We start from the raw sequence: 21,943 nt of genomic DNA, 5'->3' as shown, positions 1-21,943 counted from the left end.
AACCTCTCTGGCGCCATATGAGCCCTGTCTAAGATCTTCAATTGCATGGCCTGCACTCTGTTCCATACTGAAATTTTCCTTACATTTCCCCATACATCTTCCCATACTTCCAATGAAATATCTTCTCCTAGCTCTCGATTCCATATTCTACAGGGTCCTTCCACATCCTCCAAAGCACGACCTTTCTGTAAATGATACAAGGTACTAACTGAAAGAGCACCCGTACACCGGAGTACTCCTTTCTCCACTTCTGACTAATACTGAGCTAGGAGCGAGGTCTTCCTCTGTATATAATCCCTTATCTGAAAGTACCGGAAAAGGTCCCTATTAGACAGTCCATATTTACGGCTTAATTGACTAAATGACATCAAGACCTCCCCCTCAAACAAACCTCCCAGGCATGAGATTCCCTTATTCTCCCATAACCTAAAGCCAGAGTCTATTGCCCCAGGTTTAAATTCTTGGGTTCCCACCAACGAAGTAAACAGCGAGGTCCTAGACCAATTGCCCACGTCTTGCCTCATTATCCTCAGTCTCTCACCTTATTTAAAATGATTGGATTCTTACACTGCTCGGTCACAGCTTTCATCTTATCCAGAAATAATAAATTAACTGGAGGGCTGCGAGGCTTCAATGTCAAGCCAAATTGACTCTGAATCCCCCGTACCCCAGTCACCAACATATGCTAACAGGGTGTTTATTTGATATTTCTTCAACTCCATAAGATCCACCCCTTCCTCAGCCTGCGAAAGCTACAATTTAGTGATTTAATTAGAGGGCACCTGTGGCACCAAATACAGGCCCCGAGCCAACTACTGAGCCTCCGTAACACTCGTCTGGATAGCAACAACGGGAGCATTCTCTTGGGGTACAACAGATGAGGAAGAACGTTCATCTTAATCAGCGTTATTTGGCCCAATCATGATAACAGTAATCCCCCCCACCGCTGCAAATCCTGTTTTATCCTCTCCAGTAATTGTACATAGTTAGCTTTATATAGCTAGTGGAAGGAAGGAGTAATAAAAATTCCCAAATACAAAAAACTTTTGATGACCATCTCAACTGGAACTGCATTCCCTCCTTCAGATCAGGTGCCTCCACTAATCCCCCCAGCGGCACAGCTTCCAATTTTGTAAAGTTGATCCTGCAGCCCGAGAAATCGCCAAATAAATTAATTGTTTGAATTAATCAAGGAACAGACTTCTCCAGATTGGCCAAGAACAAAAGGACGTCGTCAGCATATAGGGTGATCTTATGCTCCCCCATTCCCACCCTTGGCGCCACTGTTTCAGGATCCCTCCGGATAGCCTCAGCTAATGGTTCAATTGCCAAGGTGAATAACAGCGGTGAAAGAAGACACCCCTATTCACTATCTCTCCCAATACTGAAGTTATCTGACTTAGCACCGTTTGTAATGACTGCCGGCTTAGGATCATTATATAATACTGCCACCCATCTGGCAAATAATATCACCCCCCAGACCAAAGCGCTCTGGGACCCCAAACAGGTACGGCCATTCTATTCGATCAAACATCTTTTCTGCGCCTAGAGAGACCACCAAACCCAAAATCAATCTTTGTTGGCATACCTGCACTATGTTCTGTACCCTCCTGATGTTGTTGGATGAGCTACGGCCCTGAACAAAAGGTCTTTTGGGGCAAGACCTTTTCCAATCTCAGAACCAGCATCTTGGATAGAATTTTAAAGTCTAAATTCAACAGTGAAATTGGTCCATAAAAAGGACATTCATCGGGGTCTTTCCCTTCTTTAAAATGAGGGAGATATTAGCTTCCCTAAGAGAAGGTGACAGGCAATCCTGTGCATATGAATAGCTATACATCCCCAGAAGTGGCTCCACCAACACATTTACAAATTCCTTATAGAATTCACTTGGGAATTCATCTGGTCCTGGTGCTTTGCCACCCTGGAGATGCCTTATTGCTTCCTGCACTTCCTGTGCCCTTATAGGTGCATTCAATAAGGAAGCCTGTTCCATACTGGGGAGGTCCAGATTCTCAAAAGAAGGACTGCATTCTTACTGCACCATGCTCGCTTCCCTCTGACCAATATAGCTCTACAAAGTATTCCCTAAATCTAACATTGATCTTCTTCAACTCACAGGTAATCGTACCAGCCTTCTCCCTAACAGACATAATAGTTTGGGAAGCTTTTTTCCTCCTAGCCAAATATGCCAAATATCTACCTGGCTTATCTCCAAATTCAAACAGTCTTTGTTTAGCAAAGGAGACCTCTTTTTTTTAGCCACTTGTGTGTGCAATGAGTCAACAGCTGCCCGGAGGGCCGTGACTTATGACAACTTGACCAAAGAAGGCCTGTTATTATATGTTTCCTCAGCTATCTACAGCCAGCTCTCCAGCAAGTGTTGTTGCTCCTCCCTCTGCCTCCTTCTAGTCGCAGAATACAAAATAACCACGTCTCATAAATATGCCTTACTGGTCTCCCAAAGAATTGCCAGATTACTGGCCGTACCTGAGTTGATATCCCAGCAGGCCCTGAACTCTCTTGTGATGTATTCAACAAAATCCCTTCACAGGAATGGGTCCATGCACCCAGTGCCATGCATCCATTCCACTACCCTTAACTGTAACATCTAAATACACTGGCGCATGATCCAAGACAGCTATTCTCCCAATTTTGCACGCCAATGTTCTGTCCAAACAGTCAGTTGGCATAAAAACATGCCAATTCACATATGGCACTTGTGTGGATTGGAGTAGAAGGTAAAGTATCTTTCATTAGGATGGAGATACCTCCACATGTCCACTAGTCCCAACTCTTCACACATGTCCCCCAACTGCTTAGATTGTGCAGGTGTTCTTGCAAGGCTCCTTGACACCCTATCAACTTCAGAATCTATTAGGTGACTAAAATCCCTTCCTATGATCATGTGATGCACCCCAAGATTCATTAAATTTAGCAGCTGCATCAATTAGAAATTTAAGAGGGTGCGTGGGGGCAATATACATTCAAGACTCCATATTCTTCTCCATGTATTAGAGCTTTAAGAATGATAAACTGTCCATGTTCATCCTTAATCTGCTCAGTTACCTGAAAAGGGAGGTTCCTTCTTACCAGTATAGCCACTTCTCTACTCTTAGGGCTGAAGGAGGAGAAGAATACCCTGTAATAACCTCCCTGCTGGAGTTTCAGATGTTCCTTATCAGTTAGATGCATCTCTTGAAGTAGGGCGATGTCCACCTTTTCCTTCCTCAGGCTTGACAACACCTTCTTTCTTTTAATAGGGGAATGGCTCCCTTTTATGTTCCAGGTGCATCACCTGAGCAAATTACTAGCCATGGTCATCCATGGTAGCCTGTGGTTTCCCAAGAGGATGAAGCTTATCTGAGGTGTGATGAGCGATAAGGACATTAACTCTATGAAATTTAAAAACTTCTCCTATAAAAACTACAACTAAAAAACTAATCACTACATTTAACTGAAGCAAACACCCAAGTAACCCCCAACTCACTAAAGATCTTCTTCCTTGCCTATAGGGAGCACTCCTCCCAATCCTTGCCACCATCTGAACTCCCTCTAGCTGAGGCCATGCCCTAGCCCCAGGAAAATAACAGGTTTTCCTCATTTGTGAATTACATTCTGAGAGTTAACAATGGATACCCATCCCTCCCTCCCTCCACCCCCCCCAAACGAACCCCCTCCCCCCATCCACTTATCTTAACCACAGATATAGCCACTCCAATACAAAATCAAAAGAACAGCATTAATAAAAAAAGGGGCCCTAGATAATACCCAACCGACCGATATATAAAATTATTCTGGTTTTACATCAAGGCAGTACATATAACGCCAATAGCCACAAAAGAAGGGGAGAGAGAAGAGAAAAGAAGGAGCAATAAAAAAGACCCATACCATTATCTGCAATGATGCCCTCTCCCCTCCCACCCCGACTCAAGTCCTTTAATTCAAAGAATTCACAAAGTCCTTCACCTTTTCTGCGGAGTTGAAGTTATATATCGTCCGCCCCATGGGCGAAACGCAACATAGCTGGGTACCTCAAGGATTATTGAATGTTCAGGTCCCTTAATTCTTTTTTGACTTCATCAAATGCCCTTCTCTTCTTAATTAGGGCTCCTGAAAAATCCTGAAAAAACATTATCTTTGAGCCTTTGTACATTAATGCCTGTGAATTTCTTCCCAGTCTTCTTGCTGTTTCAACTATTAACTGTTTTTCTTTATAATACAGGAGCTGCACTAGGACCGCGTGGGGGTGCAGGTCCAACCCCAACTTGCACATTGCGATCCGGTAGGCCCACTCCACACTCACCAGGCCTGACTCTAACTCCAACTCCAGGAACTTTGGGAGCCACCTTCTAGGAAGCCGTTCCTCCCCTCCTCGCATTCTGGAAGACCCAACAGCCGTAATTGTTTTCTCCTATTTTTATTCTCCAGGTCATTGACTTGTTCCTGAAGGACCAAACCTGGTCTTCGAGCGTTCGGATCCTTCCTCGCGAGACCTCTGCCACGGTCTCTGATGCCGCGGTCCTCTCCTCCACTGCCTCCATTCTTTGGTCCAGTAGTTGAATTTCCTGCTCATGCTTTCTTAACATGGCAGATAGTGATTCTACTGCTGCTTTGATCTTCTCTTGGAGTTTGTCAAACTCCGAGAGTAAATGCTGCTGTCCTGTTAGATCCAAAGGGGCCACCAGAGGAGTCTGAGCACTGGCTGCAGGCACTCCCAATGTAGTTGGGGAGTGCCCTGTCTGCTGTACTCCTTTAGGCCCTTACCTTTATTTGAGCAGCTCCACATGATCAGCAAATTGAAATTAGTACTTTTTTCTCCTGGGGGTGGTCAATGAGGGTTGGGGGGAGATGGTGTAAAGGTCCACCTTGCCCAGGGGTATGGCACAGAGCCCAGCACAGCAGACCATTCAGACCGCCACCATCTTGGATCTCAAGAGTATGTTTAAAAGCCCAATTGAGTGAAATCAACAGTGAAAGATCAAGATTGATTAGGACTGTTGGATTAAGTTTAAGGAGATCCTCACTTGTTTTGAATTATTATCTTAATTGTTCAGTGTACCCACCTAATATGATTGCTTGTATGGTTTTGTTCAAGCTGGTATAGTAAAGATTCTTTTGGTTCTTCCATGCATTATGTTCTTTAAGGGATTATATTCTACCAAGCCAGATTCTAACAAATATCGCGCCTGTATTCTTGTATCTAGGTGAACTTTGTTAAATTCAGAACACAGCCATTGTCTATATCATTTTGCATGGCAGGTTAGGTGCAGTGTTCCTAGAAGACTGTGAGAGTCTGTTGCACACATTATTCAATTATGTTCTTTTTAAAATTTCTAATAGGATCAGTTTTCCAATTCTTGCATTGTTCTTTCCATCAGGCGTGCCAGACCTAAATAAGCCAAGTTCATGTGACTTTGAAAATGCCTATATGCAAAAGCACTTAGACTCAAGCATATTCAGTATATTTTTGTATAGCAAGTAATTAACTACTTCTTGCCCTTCTGAGGAATAGTAGTTGGCCATTCAGCCCCTTGATCTTGTTCTGCCTTTCAGTTAGATCACAGCTGATCTGGGGTCTAACTCCATATACCTGCCTTTGGTCCATAACCTTGCTTAATAAAAAAATATCGATCTTAGATTTAAAATTAACAACTGATTGAGCAGTTTGTGGAAGACCATTTCAAACATCTATCACCCTTTGTGTGTAGAAGTGCTTTCTAACATCTCTTCTGAACAGTGTGGCCCTAAACTTTTGACTATGTCCCCTAATTCTAGAATCTGAAATCGATGGAAATAATTCATCATTATACACCTTGTCTTTTCCTGTTAATATCTTGAAGACTTCGATCAGATCAACCCTTAACTTTCTAAATTTTGGAGAAAACGGGATTAATTTGTATAATTTCTCCTCATTATTTAACCCCCAAAGTCTAAGTATTATTCTTGTGAACCTACTTGTATTCCCTCCAAGGTGTAATGCTCAGATCTGCGCAAGTATCCCAAGTGAGGTCTAACTAGGTTATTGTACAGCTGCAGTATTACTTCTACATTCTTGTACTTCACTCCTCTAGATATAAATGGCCAGCATGCCATTAGCCTTCTTGATTATTTTTTGCACTTGTTTGTAAGATTTTAAAGATATATGTACCTGAACCCCCTCACCCCTCAATCCCTTAGGACATCCACTATAATTAACATCATACCATCTATCCTTTCTCGGTCCAAAATGGATAAACTAACACTTCCTTATGTTGAAATTCATCTGCCACAGTTTTGCCCATTCACCCAGTCTATCATCCTTTGTAATTTTATGCTATCATCTTCATTGTTCACAATGCTGCCTAACTTTAGCTCATCAACAAATTTAGATATTCGACTTTCTATGCCATTATCTAAGTCATTCATAAATAATGTGAATAACTGAGGCCCTAACAGATATCCTTGCAGGACACCACTGGTCACATCCTGCAAATTTGAGCACCCATCCATTATTCCTACTTTCTGTCAGCAGCCAAGTAACCAATTTTCCAGTAATTTGCCCTCAATTCTGTGGCATTCGGAGAAATATATTTGCAAGGACAAACCAGATGGTTTTATCCTGTTGTTTAGCACATCTCATAATAGCTAGAGCTGGTAACGGAGTAGATTAACAGAGTTGGAACAATGCAATTGCATGACTAGTTTATTGATAAATACAGAAGAAATGTTCAGCGTCTTTCATATAGTTCCCTTCCAATGCATCCTGACTATACACTGCAACTCTCTAATTTTGATTTATATAGTTAAAAATCACACAACACCAGGTTATAGTCCAACAGGTTTAATTGGAAGCACACTAGCTTTGGAAGCTAGTGTGCTTCCAATTAAACCTGTTGGACTATAACCTGGTGTTGTGTGATTTTTAGTTTTGTACACCCCAGCCCAACACCGGCATCTCCAAATTTTGATTTATATGTGTTATTGTTATGCAAAAATGGAGAAAACTTTCCTAAAGAAACAAACAAGATTGCCTGTGAGCTAGGAAGAACTTCAGATTTCTCAGAGTGGAAATTGCCATTTCTTTCTGTCACATTTGTACGGGCCATCCTGAAAATTGACATTGATTTTTTTTGACAAATACAGTTTTGTTAAAGCTGTAAAATATTACCTGTCAAATGTAACCGTACTAAATGTTAAGTTTAAATGGAAATACTTTAGGAATGTGAGGCAGCCCTTTGTATTATTTCTTGTGTATTCACAGTTAATCTAAGGGTGTTACTGTAAACATTTTCTATAATTTCTGTAGATCTTAACTGTAAGATGTGATCCATTTACCTTGCTGTTCTATCAGCATGTCAGAATCGGGTTGGTTGAGCTCTGCAAATGTAGAATTTCAGTCAATGCTATTAAAGGAACATTGAAACTCAGTTCGCAATAATTCAAGATCAAAACTAAATATGACTTCTTTTAAAATATCCTGATTGCAGGAGGTTCCACAACATTGCAATACAGTTCAATGCAAAAAAAACTTGATGTAGAATTTTAAGTTAAGAATGATGAACCAACTATGCTCTGAATGGAAGACTGTTAAGAAAACTGAGGAACACAGAAATCCAGAGCTTCAGACAGGCACACAAATCCTTAAAGGTGGAATTGTAGATAGAAAAGACAATGAGTATTATATTTGACCAATGTAGTTGATGAAGATGGCTACGATGAGTGCACACGACTCGATTTGGAATAGGATATGGGCAGCAGACATATGGATGAGCTCATGGCCATGGCTGGCAAAGGTGGGATGCTGATCATGAGAGCATAAAGAAAATCAAGTGTGACAATGACAGATGTGGAATTAGCAGGTGGACTGAGCAACATGTGGGTTTGCATGATACCTCAAAGGTTGAAGCAATCAATGTGATAGAGAGGATTGTGGGGTCTGAAGTTGTTCTGGATTGAATAAGTCACTTTGGATGAGCCTGAGCGGTGAATCTTGTCCCAAACTGGAATACAGCTTTGACTCATTTTCCACCAATTGTTTCTTGAATGTCTATCCGTATTACATTGAAACGGTTGTTCAAATTCTAAAGTTTGTTTTTTTTTCAAATCTTAGGCTACTTACATGTTTGGTGGTGTGAAATCTGGTACTCTAACCATGCAGCATTTTGAAACAAAAATAAATTGAACGTGAATGGGAAACATTGAGAAAGAAATATTCAGTTTGCAGTATTGGGAGATGATGGTCTCATGGTGGTCATTAGACTAACAATCCAAAATGTCCAAGCCTGGGGCATGTGTTCAAATCCAATCAAGGCCACTGGTGAAATTTAAATACACTGATAAAATCTGGAAATGAAAGTTGTCTCATGGTCACCATTGTTATCAGCAATCGTAAAATCTTACCTGGTTAACTGATGTCATTTAGGGAAGGAAATTTGCTATCCTTCAGGCGACTCTTAAACTATTCTGAAGTGTCCTAGCAAGCCACTCAGTTCAAGGGCAATAAGTACTAACTTTGCCATTAGCATCTAGATCCCATGAAAGAAATCTTAAAAACAGCTGTGTGATAACATTATATTTTGTTGGCTTGAATTGGTTGTTCGTGGACATCATTAGGCTGCTGCAAGTTGTATCTGGACCAAACTGTGCGTGGATTGTAACATGCTACATCATTCTGTTCACTTGTTTAAATATATGTTTATACATTTAGATCAACAAGTAAATGTAAATTATGAATTCACTATACTGTCCATGACAATCAGTAACAGTGACCACTGCAAAATCCATATGGAGACAAAGTTGCACCTCCACAGTGAGAATACCCTCCATCATATTGTGTGGTGCTATCACTGTGCTAAGTGGGACAGACTTTGAACAGATCTGGCAACTCTAAACTGGGCATCCATGAGACGCTGTGGGCCATCAATTGCAACAGAATTGTACTCTGGCAAAATTTGCAACCTTATGACCCAGCATATCCCTCATTCTACCACTAACATCAAGCCAGAGGACCAACCCCATTTCAGTGAAGAGTGCAGGAGGGCATGCTAGCAGCAACACCAGGCGTACCTAAAAATAAGGAATCAACCTTGTGAAGTTACCAACCACCGAATATTTGCATGCCAACAGCTTAAGCAGCAAGTTATAGACAGAGCGAAGCAATCCTGCAACCAATGGATCAGATCTAAACTCTGCAGTCCTACCACACCCTGTCCTATGATAGTGGACAATTCTACAATTCGCCAGTAGAGAAGGCTCCACAAATATCCCCAGCCTCAGTGATAGAAGAGCCCAGCACATCAGTGCAAAAGACAAGTCTGAAGCATTCGCTTCAATCTTCAGCAGGATGTGCCAAATGGATGATCCATCTCTGCCTCCTCCAATGGGCTCCAGCATCATAGATGCCAATCTTCAGTCAATTTGATTCACTCCACATGATATCAAGAAACAGTTGGAGGGACTGGATCCTGCAAAGGCTTATGGGTCCTGACAACATTCTGGCAACAGTACTGAAGATGTCTCCTCCAGATCTTGGCGTTCCCCTAGCTAAGCCCTTCCCGAACAGTTACAACACTGGCATCTACCCAAAATGTGGAACATTGTCCAGGTATGTCCGGTACTCAAAAGGCAAGACAATTCCAACCCGATCAATTACTGCCCCATTGGTCTACTCTTGATCATCAGTAAAATGATGGAAGGTGTCATCAATAATGCTATCATGCAGCACCTGCTCAGTGACTCTCAGTTTGGATTCCAACAATAGCACTCCGCTCCTGACCTCATTACAGCCTTGGTTCAAACATGGACAACAGAGCAGAATTCCAGAGGTGAGGTGAGAGTGACAGCCTTTTTGACATCAAGGCTGCATTCGACTTAGTGTGACATCAAGAAGCCCTAGCAAAACTACCAACTAGTTGGACTCATAACTGGTACACAGGAAGATGGTTGTTTAAGGTCTTGTATAAGGCTAGTTATCTCAGCTTCAGTACATCTCTGTAGAAGTTCCTCAAGGTGGTGTTCCATGCCCAACTATCTTCAGCTGTTTCATTAACAACCTTCCCTCCCTCATAAGGGCAGAAGTGGAGATGTTCACTGTTTACTGAACCACGTTCAACACCATTCGCAACTCCTCTGATATTGCAACAGTCCATGTTCAAATGCAATAAGATCTGGACAATATCTAAGCTTGAACGGACAAGTGGCAAGTAACAAGTAACAGTCACATCACACAAATGCCAGACAATGACCATCTCCAATAGGAGACAATTATGCACCACCCCTTGACATTCAATGGTGTTACCATCACTGAATCCCCAACTAGCAACATCCTGGGGGGTTACCATTGACCGGAAACTCAACTGGACTTACATAAATACAGTGGCTACAAGGATGGGTCAGAGACTAGGAATACTGCAGCAAGTAACTCACCTCCTTACTACTCAAAGGCCCCTGTCCTCCATCGAAAGGCACAAATCAGGACTGTGATTATTCCCCACTTGCCTGGATGGGTGCAGCTCTGACAACACTCAAGAAGTTTGACACCATCCATGATAAAATAGCCTGCTTGACTGGCATCACATTGACAAGCATCCACTCTCTCCACCACTGATGCTCAGTAACAGCGGAGTGTACCAAGATGCACTGCAGCAATTCACCAAAGATCCTGAGACAGCACCTACCTAACTCACAACCACTTTCATCTGCAAAGTCAAGGGCAGCAGATACATGGGGACACCACAATTGGCAAGTTCCCTCCAAGCCATTTACCATCCTGACTTGGAAATATATTGTCGTTCCTTCACTATGATTGAACAAAATCCTGGAATTCCCTCCCTAATGGCATAGGGGTCAACCTGCAGCACATGTACAGCTCAAAAAGGCAGCTCAACAGCACCGTCTCAACAGCAACTAGGACAGGGCAACGAATGCTGACCAGCCAGCAATGCCCACGAGTGAATATAAAATAGACCAGTTATAACCATTTATTTCCTTCAGTATGTTTAAAAATGATCATTTAACACATTTTTATATTTATTTGGCAGCAAGAACTGATTTTACAAAATCTACTCTTGTGAGGAAGTTATGAACAGTTTGTTGTATTCTTACTTGGATGTGTAATGTTTCCAATTTTGCTATAAATAACCTCCATACTTTTTTTCAGAGACCCTGGAAATAAAATGCAAACATTTTAGGGTTCCTGCAAAGGAAAGGTTTTTGTGCAAGAAGATCTCTCACTGTCATTTCCACAATGAGATTATAAAATTACTTTGACAGTATTCAGTGGATTTTAAAATTTTTTCCACTCGTGCAGTCTAGTTATGTTTGTGTTTCTTGGTATCATATTCCTGTGTGCACATCTTGTATGACCAACGTGCTCAAAAATGAATTGTTCTGTATCATAGAAAAGGAAGGTGCAAGCTGTGCTCGTACTGATGTTCCATACTGGTTTCCTTGTCAATTGCAAACAACATGTGCCTCTTCACGACAGGTTAAGTTATATGTCTAGGGACAAGAATGTGAAATATTCACAGAACCTATGCATCTTTGTCTAGCTTTTTCTTTTACACTTTTTTGGTGATATATCATTCACATGTATGCAGATAATGTACAGTGCTGAGAATCAGCTATGGTCAAAAATTAGTGTGTGTCCCCTTTTATTTAATATTTGCTTTTTCTCTGCTGTCACCAGAGTCATACAGTCAGTCATACAGCATGGAGACAGACCCTTCAGTCCAACCAGTCCATGCTGACCATAATCCCAGACTAAACTAGCCCCACCTGCCTGCACATTTCTTAATCATCTACTTATCTAAATGTCTTTTAAACATTGTACCTGTACCCACATCCACCACTTCCTCTGAATGTTCATTCCACACACAAACCACTCTCTGTGTAAAAACAAATTGCTCCTCATGTCTTTTTAAAACCTTTCTCCTCTCAACTTAAAATTATGTCCCCTGGTTTTAAAATTCCTCCATCTGAGGGAAAAGACATCTCATTTACCTTATCTTTATGATTTTATAAACCTATGTAAAGTCACCTCTCAACCTCCAACATTCCATTGTAAGAAGTCCCAGCCTCCAATCTCTCCCTTTAATTCAAACCCTCCATTCCCAGCAACATTCTGGTAAATCTCTTCTGAACCCTGTCTAGCTTAATAATATGCTTCCTGTAGCAAGGAGACCAGAAGTGCACACAGTACTCCAGAAAAGGCCTCAACCAATGCCCTGTACAATCTCAAACTGACGTCCCAACTCCTATACTCAAATGATGAAGGCAAGCATGTTCAATGACTTCTTTACCATCCTATCCATGTTTAAAGAATTATGTACCTGAACCCCGAGAATTACATTCTACAAAACTTTCCAAGGTCCTATTTTTAATTGTATAATTTCTTGCCTCGTTTGTTTTAGCCAAATACAATATCTTGCATTCATCCAAATTAAACTCCAACTGCCACTCTTCAGACCATTGACCCAACTGATCAAAATCTCTTTGTAATATTAGATAACCTTCCTCACTGTCCACGATACCACCAATCTTGGTGTCTGTATTCTAAAAGACAAACAGAAGTGGACCCAGCACTCATCCCTGTGGAACATCACTGGTCAAAGACCTCCAGACTGAAAAACAACCTTCCACCAACACTCTCTGATAAAAAAAATTAACTTAAATACAGGAGACAAATTGGCAAGCTCATCCTGAATCCCATGTGATCTACCTTTGCTAATTAGTCTACCATGTTGCACCTTGTCAAAGGGTTTACTAAAGTTCAAGTAAACACTCTACAGTTCTGCCCACATCAATCTTCTTAGTTACTTCCTCAAAAACTCAATGAAGTTTGCGAAACACTGTTTCCCTCGCACAAAACCAAGCTTCCTAATCATTCCTGGCCTCTCCAAATGCATATAAATCCTATCTTTCAGAAGCACTTCCAACAATTTACCCACCACCAGTCAGACTAACAGGTCTTCAATTCCCAGGCTTCTCCTTACATCCCTTTTTTAACAAAGGTACAACATTAGCCACTCTCTAGTCAACAGGCACCTCACTTGTAGTTATAGATGATGCAAATATTTATGCCAGGGGCCTTGCAATTTCCTCCCTAATGTCCCACAAACTCCTATCCTGTAGATTTGTCCACCTTCATATTTTCTATGACCTCCAGTATTTCCTCTTCTATAATGTGAACTGTTTTCAAAATATTAATATTTGTTTCAGAGTTCTCAAGCCTCTATTTCTTTCCCCGCAGTAAAAACAGATGCAAAATATTCATTTAATCTCTCTTCCATCTCCTGAGGTTCAACACAAGGACATCCTCTTTGAACTTTAAGGGACCTTACTCTCCCTCTAGTTGTTCTCTTGCTCTTAATTACTTGTAGAATCTCTTTGGATTCTCCTTAACCTTATTTGCCAAGGCTATCTCATATCTTCTCTTTGCCTTCCTTACTTCCCTTTTCAGAATGCCCCTACACTGCTTATGCTGTTCAACAGATTCATTTGAACCTAATTGTCTATATCTAATGTATGATTCATTTTTATTCTTGACTAGATTCTCCATATCTTTATTAATTCATTGTACTCTAATCCTATCAGTCTTACCTTTCACTCTAACAGGACATAATGACTTTTGTGAAATTCTGTTTGTACCCACAATGCTTTTCCAGTGAAAAAAGCTTATTTGGACAAGTGTTTTTCAGGAGAAAATGGAAGCCTTGAAGATGTGTCAGAAATCCAACTATGTCAGAAGCATTCTGCAGGTTCTATCTTGGTAGGTAGCAGAAGGTCTGGATTCAAGTCCCACACCAGAATCCAGATCATTCCTGACATGGCTTAATGGATTGATGATCAATCTGCTAATCTTGCCAACACTTGCCCACTATTGCCCAAGGGAAGAAAAGTGCATGTTGATATGAAATAAACAAACAAGGTATCTTGTTCTCCGTCCCTAATAACTGTATCTACAGAAGAAGATAGAGATAGTTCACTTCAGAAGAGAATCCTAGTGTCTTCTGCTCCAGTTTGTTCAAGAGTAATAAGAGAGTGACAGAAATTTTCCAGGGATATGCAGTGATTCAGTTCGTCATTCATCACTTCCTCATCACCAATTTTTACACACTGTTTTCATTTTGCATTAAACTCTAGGCCATTAAAACTCTTGTCCCACAGCACTTTATGGATGTTATACAACAATATCACATGAATAAATATAAGTAGGTTTACCTTGATTATGTTGCAAAGGCCCTCTTTGACTTGGTTTAGAGCTGTAATTAAATTTAAAACAAAGAAAACAGGTGATATTTATTGAACTGCTTGTAAGCCCACTGCTTTTCAAGAAACTCCGAAATTTTTGTCATTGAAAACCAAAGGGGTCTGGGTGGGTTATTCTTCAGAGGGTTGGTATGGACTGGTTGGGCTGAAGGGCCTGTTTTCACACTGTAGGGAATCTAAATCTAAATCTAAATCTAAGTAAGGTCTCTAGTTAGAATGTGGAACCTCAAGGCAAAAGATAAAATGGAATTGACTTATTAGATTAATATTGATCATGGAGGAATACTGGCACAATATCTCCATTTTTTTCTCCATAAAATATTTTGCTCTTCCTGTTGCTATATTAAAGGTTATGAATTGAAATTCTCTGACTTTCATCTTTTGTGACACCCATATCATCATTTGAACACGATGAGCAGAGAACAACTTTGCCTGTAAGAATACTGAAAGAGCACAAATTTGCCTTGCTTCTTTGAACAATATATAGAATTCTGTTCATATAACATTCTTCTTACATTGTTTTTTTAAAGAAATAAGAATACAAATAATTGTTTGAAAAAAATGGACAAAAAGATTCAATATGACTGTTTAAGAAATCCTACCTTTCATCCTCCTGGTTTATACCTGTTGTTGATTTTTAAAAGAATAGGCAGAATTATTAGACAATCAAGTTGGCAAAGTATTTGAAATAACAAAGAGCAATAGCTGTAACAGTACAAAGAAGCACTCACCTTCATTATTCTTGCACCACTGCTTACAATGTTGAGCTATTAATATTGCCAGTCCTATTATCATTAGTGAAATTAAGACTATTATTATGTAAATCCACCATAGAAATCCACCACCTGGAGTTAAAGAAACATGTTTTATTTCACAAGCTTCTCATAACTTCTGTTCAGCTACTTTTTATATTAATAACACATTTGTGGTTGCGGGAACATGTATGAATAAATGAAGAAAATATCGTCTTGTGGCTCTTTTCTCTGTTGCAGACTGAAAATCCAAGGCACATATTTTATACAATTTAATATTGTATTCAGTACTAATTTTTTAAAATCAAAAAAATGTTGTATATTAGGTCACTTGTTGATCGTTCAGGGATAAAAATACATGAAGCAACTGAGTGGTACATTCAGTAGGACCATCATGGCTAAACAAATAGTCCAACTGGTAGCTTCTGTGAGTACTAGCGCAAATATTGTTCAAAACAGTTGGAGAAGTTTCAACAAACGTTCATCTTATCAATTGTTATCTCAATGGCCCACTTCTTATTAATATGCAAAGCAAGGCTCCAGTTCTTCTGCCCCTACCGTAAGATGTAGGGGCAGAAGCAGGCCATTCAACCATTTGAGTCTGTCCTGCCATTCAATGGCTGATCTGATATTCCTCAACACTTTCCCACTTTTTACCTGTAACCTTTGATTTCTTTACTGATTAAAATTGTCTATCTTGGCATTGAACATACTTAATGACCCAGCTTTGATAGCTGTCTGCAGTAAAGAATTTCACTGATTCGTGATCCTTTGAGATAAGAAGTCCCTCCTCATCTCTGTGCGACCCCTTACTCTGAAATTATGTCCTCTGTTCTCCCTTATAGGAGAGTACAGGACCAACCTTTCCACATCTGCCCTGCCAAGTCCCCTAAAAGTCATGTACGTTTCAGTGATGTTGCCTCTCATTCTTCTAAATTCCTGGTTAACATTCACTGACACACCTCTAAGTTCATTCCCATTCTCCATAATGCCTGTAATTAAATTTATTCTTTCAAATATTCTCCTCCCTGTTTCTGTTTACATCCACTCCACTTTTCCTGGCTCCACCATCTCAATTCCCTCTGCCATTTTACTTGACATTCACAGGCACAGTTGTAATACTGTAAAAGAAGAGGAAGAAATAAAACTGAGGTGAAAAGCAAAAGCAGAAATAAAGGGAAAATTAAAAGACAGTGGTACAAATTAATAAAAGATAAAGGGAGAGAACTTTCTACAGTAGGAGTGAAATCATCGCGAAAATGGAAAGGAACAAGCAAAGTAAAATAAACTCCAGATGCTGAAGGTCTGAAACCAAAGATAGCAATTGCTGGAGAAGCTCAGCACATCTGGCCAAATCTGGAGAAAGAGTTTCTAGTCCGGGGTCACTGGTCTAGAAACATTAACTTTTTTTTTAACCCTGTTTCTGCCAGAGCTGCTAAATTTGTCCATTAATTTCTGTTTTTGTTGTTTTAGATCTCCAGCATCTGCAGTTCTTTGTTTTATTTTGATGCCTCTGAGTCATTGGGCTGTGTGTTTGAATCACATATCAGACACTTGAGCACAAAATCTCAGCAGACTCTGAGACTGTGCTATAGTTCTTGAGGTGCCGGGTTCTAGCTGCAATGTTAAGTAATTTCATTGTGACCTTTCCCAACTAGTATTTTAAGAAAGAGACCAGAAAATTCTACCTATAGTTCTGAACAGTACTTATTTCTCAATTGATATCATTAAACACGATTAACTGGTCCCTATCACATTGCTGTTGATAAGACCTTGTTATTTGCAAATTGGACATTGTATTGCCGAAATTAAAATAGTTTGCTGAAATCAATAGTCTAAAGTCTTGGATGAAGAATGTCGACTTGGGGGAGATGGTAAAGAGCCACCAGGACCACAAACATAATTGTGTCATCATGGTGGACAAAGAGAAACACAAAGGAGAAAACTTAAGTAATTACTTAAGAAATCTAAGTTGCTTCTTTATGAACTGGGAAAGCTGTGTTTAGAATGTGAATAAATATTATAGAATGAACACTTCAAATGACACCTATAACCCAGAATGAAGATAAAGTTACATTAGGCATATACATACGTAAAATACGAAAGGATAATCCATTACTGTGTTCTGAAGAAATTTGATTTTCAGCTTTACAGCTGTACACTCCAGAATGCTCCACTGAATCTACTGCTATGTTAAAGTCTGCTGGTATTGCCTGCATTGTAGTAGCTGATTGGAGACTTGATTGATTCCGATACAGTGTGTAAGTGATTGGTAGAGTTCCTGTGCTTGTTACGCAGTGCAGTGTCACAGTCTCCCCTAACTTCACCTTGGTAGAATTCAACAGAGGATAAATCAGTGGTTTGGATACAGGAACTGCAATGAAAAGAAGTTATTGATATGATATATTTTAAATGATATTTCTGTTAACTAGAAAAATAAATTCAAACAGCAGTTGTCACTTAATCACCCATTAGCTTGGCAGGCCAAACTTATGATATTGTTTGCCAATGGTACAAAACAGGTCATTGTTAAAATAAATGTGTTTAAATTACAATAATTCATAATATGCCATTAAACCAGTTGATGGTCTAATGTTGCTGAGCGAAAATCATTTATAAACTTGCAGTTTTCTCATTGCATTGTTAACAATAAGTCTGTAAATACATGGTTTTATAGCAACAAGAAAATTAATTATTCTTCATCTGCTAAAACGTAGACATCTGTTCCTTTAAGACCAGAAGTATTCTGGTTCGTACTGCATGCTTCTCTGGCTTGTATTAGGAAGCCTAGAGAAGGAAATGTCCAAATACAGTCTGGGGACAACCAAAAGGAATATAACAAATGTGACAATGTTGTGAATCAGAACCCAGTTCTGACTGCACAAACTAAACAACTAAACAAGGTTCCTTTAGCCTTGCAGTGTGTACTTGCGTCTAACTCTTCCTATTGCTATCAACAATGGCTTCATCCATAGTCCTTAACTACCAAGTGAATCCAAAATCATATTTCAATTTATGAAATTTGCTCAAACCTTCAGAAGAACAATAGGCACACAGGACATAATGTGAGCAGAATCAGATCTTTAAGCTGTGGCTCCATGTTATGTGTGCCAGTGCCAGAGCTATGATGTATTATCACTGTCCAGCTCTAGGCTTGTTAAACTTAGTCTGATGCTTCCTCAGGCTGGTGTTTAAAACATAGTGGTTCTCAAATGAGTTACTGACTGTATCTGTAACTGGGCATGTGAGTTTAGCATTGCCTTCTGACAGTGCTGTCCAGAGGTGGACCCAGTGCACACAAGGCATGATTATTATAATGTACGTACCTCGGAACTTGTGTTTTCTAATTCTAAGTAACCGCTGGTATCTAGTGAAGAAGTTAGTCCTGTTGCTGTTGCAAGAGAACACCATCATCAGATCCCCCAGAATGTTAGGGTTAACAGTGGCAGTGGTTCCTCTGGTAAAATTGGAGGAGCAGGGCTCAGATCAAACTTAGCAGCAGGAGAGAGCAGATCGAATTCAGTCGGAGTGGGAGAGGGAGAGGGAGAGAGAAAGAGAGGGAGAGGATTGAGCTCAGTCAGAGTGGGAGAGGGAGAGGGAGAGGATTGAGCTCAGTCGGAGAGGGAGAGGGAGAGGGAGAGGGAGAGGATTGAGCTAAGTCAGAGTGGGAGAGGGAAAGGGAGAGGAGAGGAGTGAGCTCAGTCGGAGAGGGAGAGGGAGAGGGAGAGGGAGAGGATTGAGCTCAGTTGGAGTGGGAGAGGGAGAGGGAGAGGGAGAGGGAGAGGGAGAGGATTGAGCTAAGTCAGAGTGGGAGAGGGAAAGGGAGAGGAGAGGAGTGAGCTCAGTCAGAGCGGGAGAGGGAGAGGGAGAGGAGAGGAGTAAGCTCAGTCAGAGCAGGAGAGGGAGAGGGAGAGGAGTGGATCAAGTTCAATCGGAATTGCAGTAGGGAAGGTGTGGATCAAACTCAGTCAGAGTATTGAACCTGAATCCTAAGGTGAGGCTCCTAAGGGTCATAAAGTAACACAGGACAAGAGGATTGGCTGTTTGGAAACCAGCTTTAGAAACTGAGTGAGTAGTACCAGGAGGGAGACACAGTATTGTTTGTAGTTTGTAAAGAACTGAGAGGGGGAGAGAGAGAAATCTGCTTTAATGACTAACGGACAAGGTTGAGTAATTGGTTCCTAGTTTATTGTCTGTAGCAATAAGGTTCACAATGGCAGGTGACCTCAGCTTTGTGAAATGCTCCTACTGTGATAAGTCGGAAACCAGGGACGCTTCCCATGTCCATAGCGACTACATGTGCAGGAAGTGTGTCTGGTTGCAATTGGTGATTGACTTCATGGAGCAACTGGAGCTGCGGGTGGACTCACTATGGGGACATTGTGGTTAGGATGTTTAGCAAATTGGTCACATGATTAATAAGGGCAACATAAATGGAAAAGCATGGTTGGGGAGGTGGGGGGGGTGTATCCACCAAAACGGTTAGGAAGCATGGGCAGGTAGGATGAGAACCCCCTATAGTCATTTTCCTCTCAAACAGAGATACTGTGTTGGATGCTGGTGGGGTGGATTCTCAACAATCAGATTTATGGCACAGCAGAGGAAGAAAAAGACTGGAAAAGCTTTAGTAATGGGGGGCTCAACTGTAAGGTAAGCTGAGAGATGGTTCTATGGTAACAAATGAGATTGTTGAATGCTATGTTGCCTCCCTGGTGCGAGAACTGGAGATGGCTCAGAATGGCTACAGGGCATTCTGAAGGGGGGAGCATGAAGAAAAGAATTAGGTCCTGCAGCAGGAATTGACAGCGTTAGTTAGTTGATTTAAAAAGTTATAATCACCAGCTTACTTCCACGGTCATACACTACCTCGTATATGAATAGGAAGAGAAGACAGAAGAAGACGTAGCTAAAGGGATAGTGTAGGAGGAAAAGCTTTAGATTTTTGGATCACTGGGACAGCTTCTGGGGAAAGTGGGATCTGTAAAGCTGCTATGACTGCAACTGAACCAGAACGGGTTCAATATGCTCGCTTGGGAGGTCTTAAACTCAAGTAGAAGGGGCACAGAATAGATGTAAGTTCGGAAGCAAGGTCCGGTCAGATGTAGGAGGAATGCTAGGACAGTCCAGTATAGGAGAGCACATGGGAGGTCTAGAAAGCTAAATTATATCTATCTAATGCAAGGAGCTTGACTGATAAAGTGATGAACTTAAGAGTATTGATCAACGCATGGGAATGTGACATTGTTGTAATCACTGAGACATGGTTGAAGGAAGCACAGGAATGGCAACTCTGCATTCCAGGGTATATAAGTTTCAGGTGCAATGGGAGAGGAAGTTATGAGGTGGAGGCATTTCATTATTGATAAAAGGAACCATCACTGCAATAATAAGAGGATGTTCTAGAAGGTCTTCAAATTAGACCATCTGGGTAGAAATGGGCGATTTTGCTGCTGGGATTGTACTACAGGTGTCCCAATAGTCGGGGGAAGATAGAGAAGCAGATACACATGTAAATCACAGAAAAGTTTCGTTGAAGGGGACTTCAGCTTTGCTAACATTAACTGTGATCACTTTAGTGTGGAAGTGTAGAAGGGGTGGAATTTTCAAATTGCATCCAGGAGAGCTTTCCATGCCAGTACAAAGACAGTCCTGCTCCTCGGATGCTGCCTGAACTGCTGTGCTCTTCCAGCACCACTAATCCAAAAAATGGGGCAATGCTAAACCTAATCCTAGGCAATGAAGCTGGTCAAGTGGTTGAAGTTTCAGTGGGTGAGAATTTTATGGATAGTGATGATAATTCTGTAAGTTTCAAAGTTATTATGGAAAGGGATAAACATAGTGCAGAAGTTAAGTGTCTAAATTGGGGGAAGGCTGATTTCAATATCATAAGACAGGATCTGGCAAACAGACTGGGAGCAGCCACTTGTAGTTAAGTCTACATTTGGGAAGTGAGTGTCTTTTAAAAGTAGCTTGAGAGAGTTCAGGGCCTGTGTGTTCTTCTTAAGAGCAAGGGTAATAAGTCCAGGGTACCCAGGATGTCAAGGGACTTTGAGAGTTTGATAAAAAGTAGGAAGCATATGTCAAGTGCGGGAGATTAAAAACAGGGAAAGCCTTTCAAAAATATAGTGTATAGGAGGTTGCTTAACAAGGAATTAGGAGGGCAGAGAAAGGCCAGGAAATATCATTGTCTGATAGGTTCAAGGAAAACTCCAAGGCCTTTGATAAGTATGTTAAGATTAAGAGGATTACCAGAGAAAAAGTGGGACCTATAGAGACCAAAAAGGCAACCTGTGTGTGGAGACAGTGAACATCGATGAGGTCTTAAATGAAACTTTCTCATCTGTATTCACGGACAGAAAGGCATTGATTGTATCCAAGGATCTGAGTTGGGATGGTGAGATTCTAGATCACATTAAGATTAATAAGGAAGAGATATTAGATGCTTTAGCTGGCACACAAGTGAATTAATCCCCAGGGTCTGATGAAATATATCCTACACTGCTATGGGAGGCAAGGGATGAGGTTGTTGGATCCCTGACATATAATCAATACTTCACTGCCCACAGATGAAGCACCAGATGACTGTGGTTCCTTTGTTCAAGAAGGGCAGCAAGGATAGGTCACGTAAGCATAGAGCAGTTAGTCTGATGTCAGTGGAAAAATTTCTGAAGGAGGAGATTAATCAATATTAGTAAAGACATTGATTCAACAGGGATATTCAGCATGGATTTGTCAGAGTAGATCCTATCTGACATAGTTTATTATGTTTTTTGAAAAGGTAATTAAATATATTAATGACGTTAGTGCAGTCACGAACGTTAGGGACTTCAATGGGAACCAAGGCACATTGGCAAACTGGATCTAAAATTGACTTACAAATAGGAGGGAAAGAGTGGTGTAGAATTTCTTTTTGTAATTGGAAGCCTGTGACCAGTGGTATA

General features: G+C 40.7%; 1 protein-coding gene across 8 annotated transcripts in view; it reads right to left on the bottom strand.

Moving 5' to 3' along the window:
* The window catches only part of pecam1a (platelet and endothelial cell adhesion molecule 1a), a 93,001-nt gene that overhangs the window by 14,055 nt on the left and 57,003 nt on the right, over window positions 1-21,943 (bottom strand). For 3 of the 8 annotated variants that reach the window (XM_072558817.1, XM_072558816.1, XM_072558822.1), the window contains 6 exons: window positions 17,095-17,376; window positions 14,982-15,095; window positions 14,853-14,874; window positions 14,203-14,243; window positions 11,086-11,145; window positions 7,318-7,359 (listed from right to left, as the gene is read on the bottom strand). In XM_072558817.1, the coding sequence (XP_072414918.1) occupies window positions 7,318-7,359; window positions 11,086-11,145; window positions 14,203-14,243; window positions 14,853-14,874; window positions 14,982-15,095; window positions 17,095-17,376 (561 nt within the window). The remainder of the gene's footprint in view (window positions 1-7,317; window positions 7,360-11,085; window positions 11,146-14,202; window positions 14,244-14,852; window positions 14,875-14,981; window positions 15,096-17,094; window positions 17,377-21,943) is intronic. The other 5 variants (XM_072558820.1, XM_072558823.1, XM_072558818.1 and 2 more) reach the window with 4 other exon arrangements.

The sequence above is a fragment of the Chiloscyllium punctatum genome, chromosome 39 (genome assembly GCF_047496795.1).
Source record: "Chiloscyllium punctatum isolate Juve2018m chromosome 39, sChiPun1.3, whole genome shotgun sequence".
Taxonomy (NCBI): Eukaryota; Metazoa; Chordata; class Chondrichthyes; order Orectolobiformes; family Hemiscylliidae; genus Chiloscyllium; species Chiloscyllium punctatum.
Note: the sequence above shows the minus strand (reverse complement) of the source record. Positions and strands in the feature narration are given on the sequence as shown.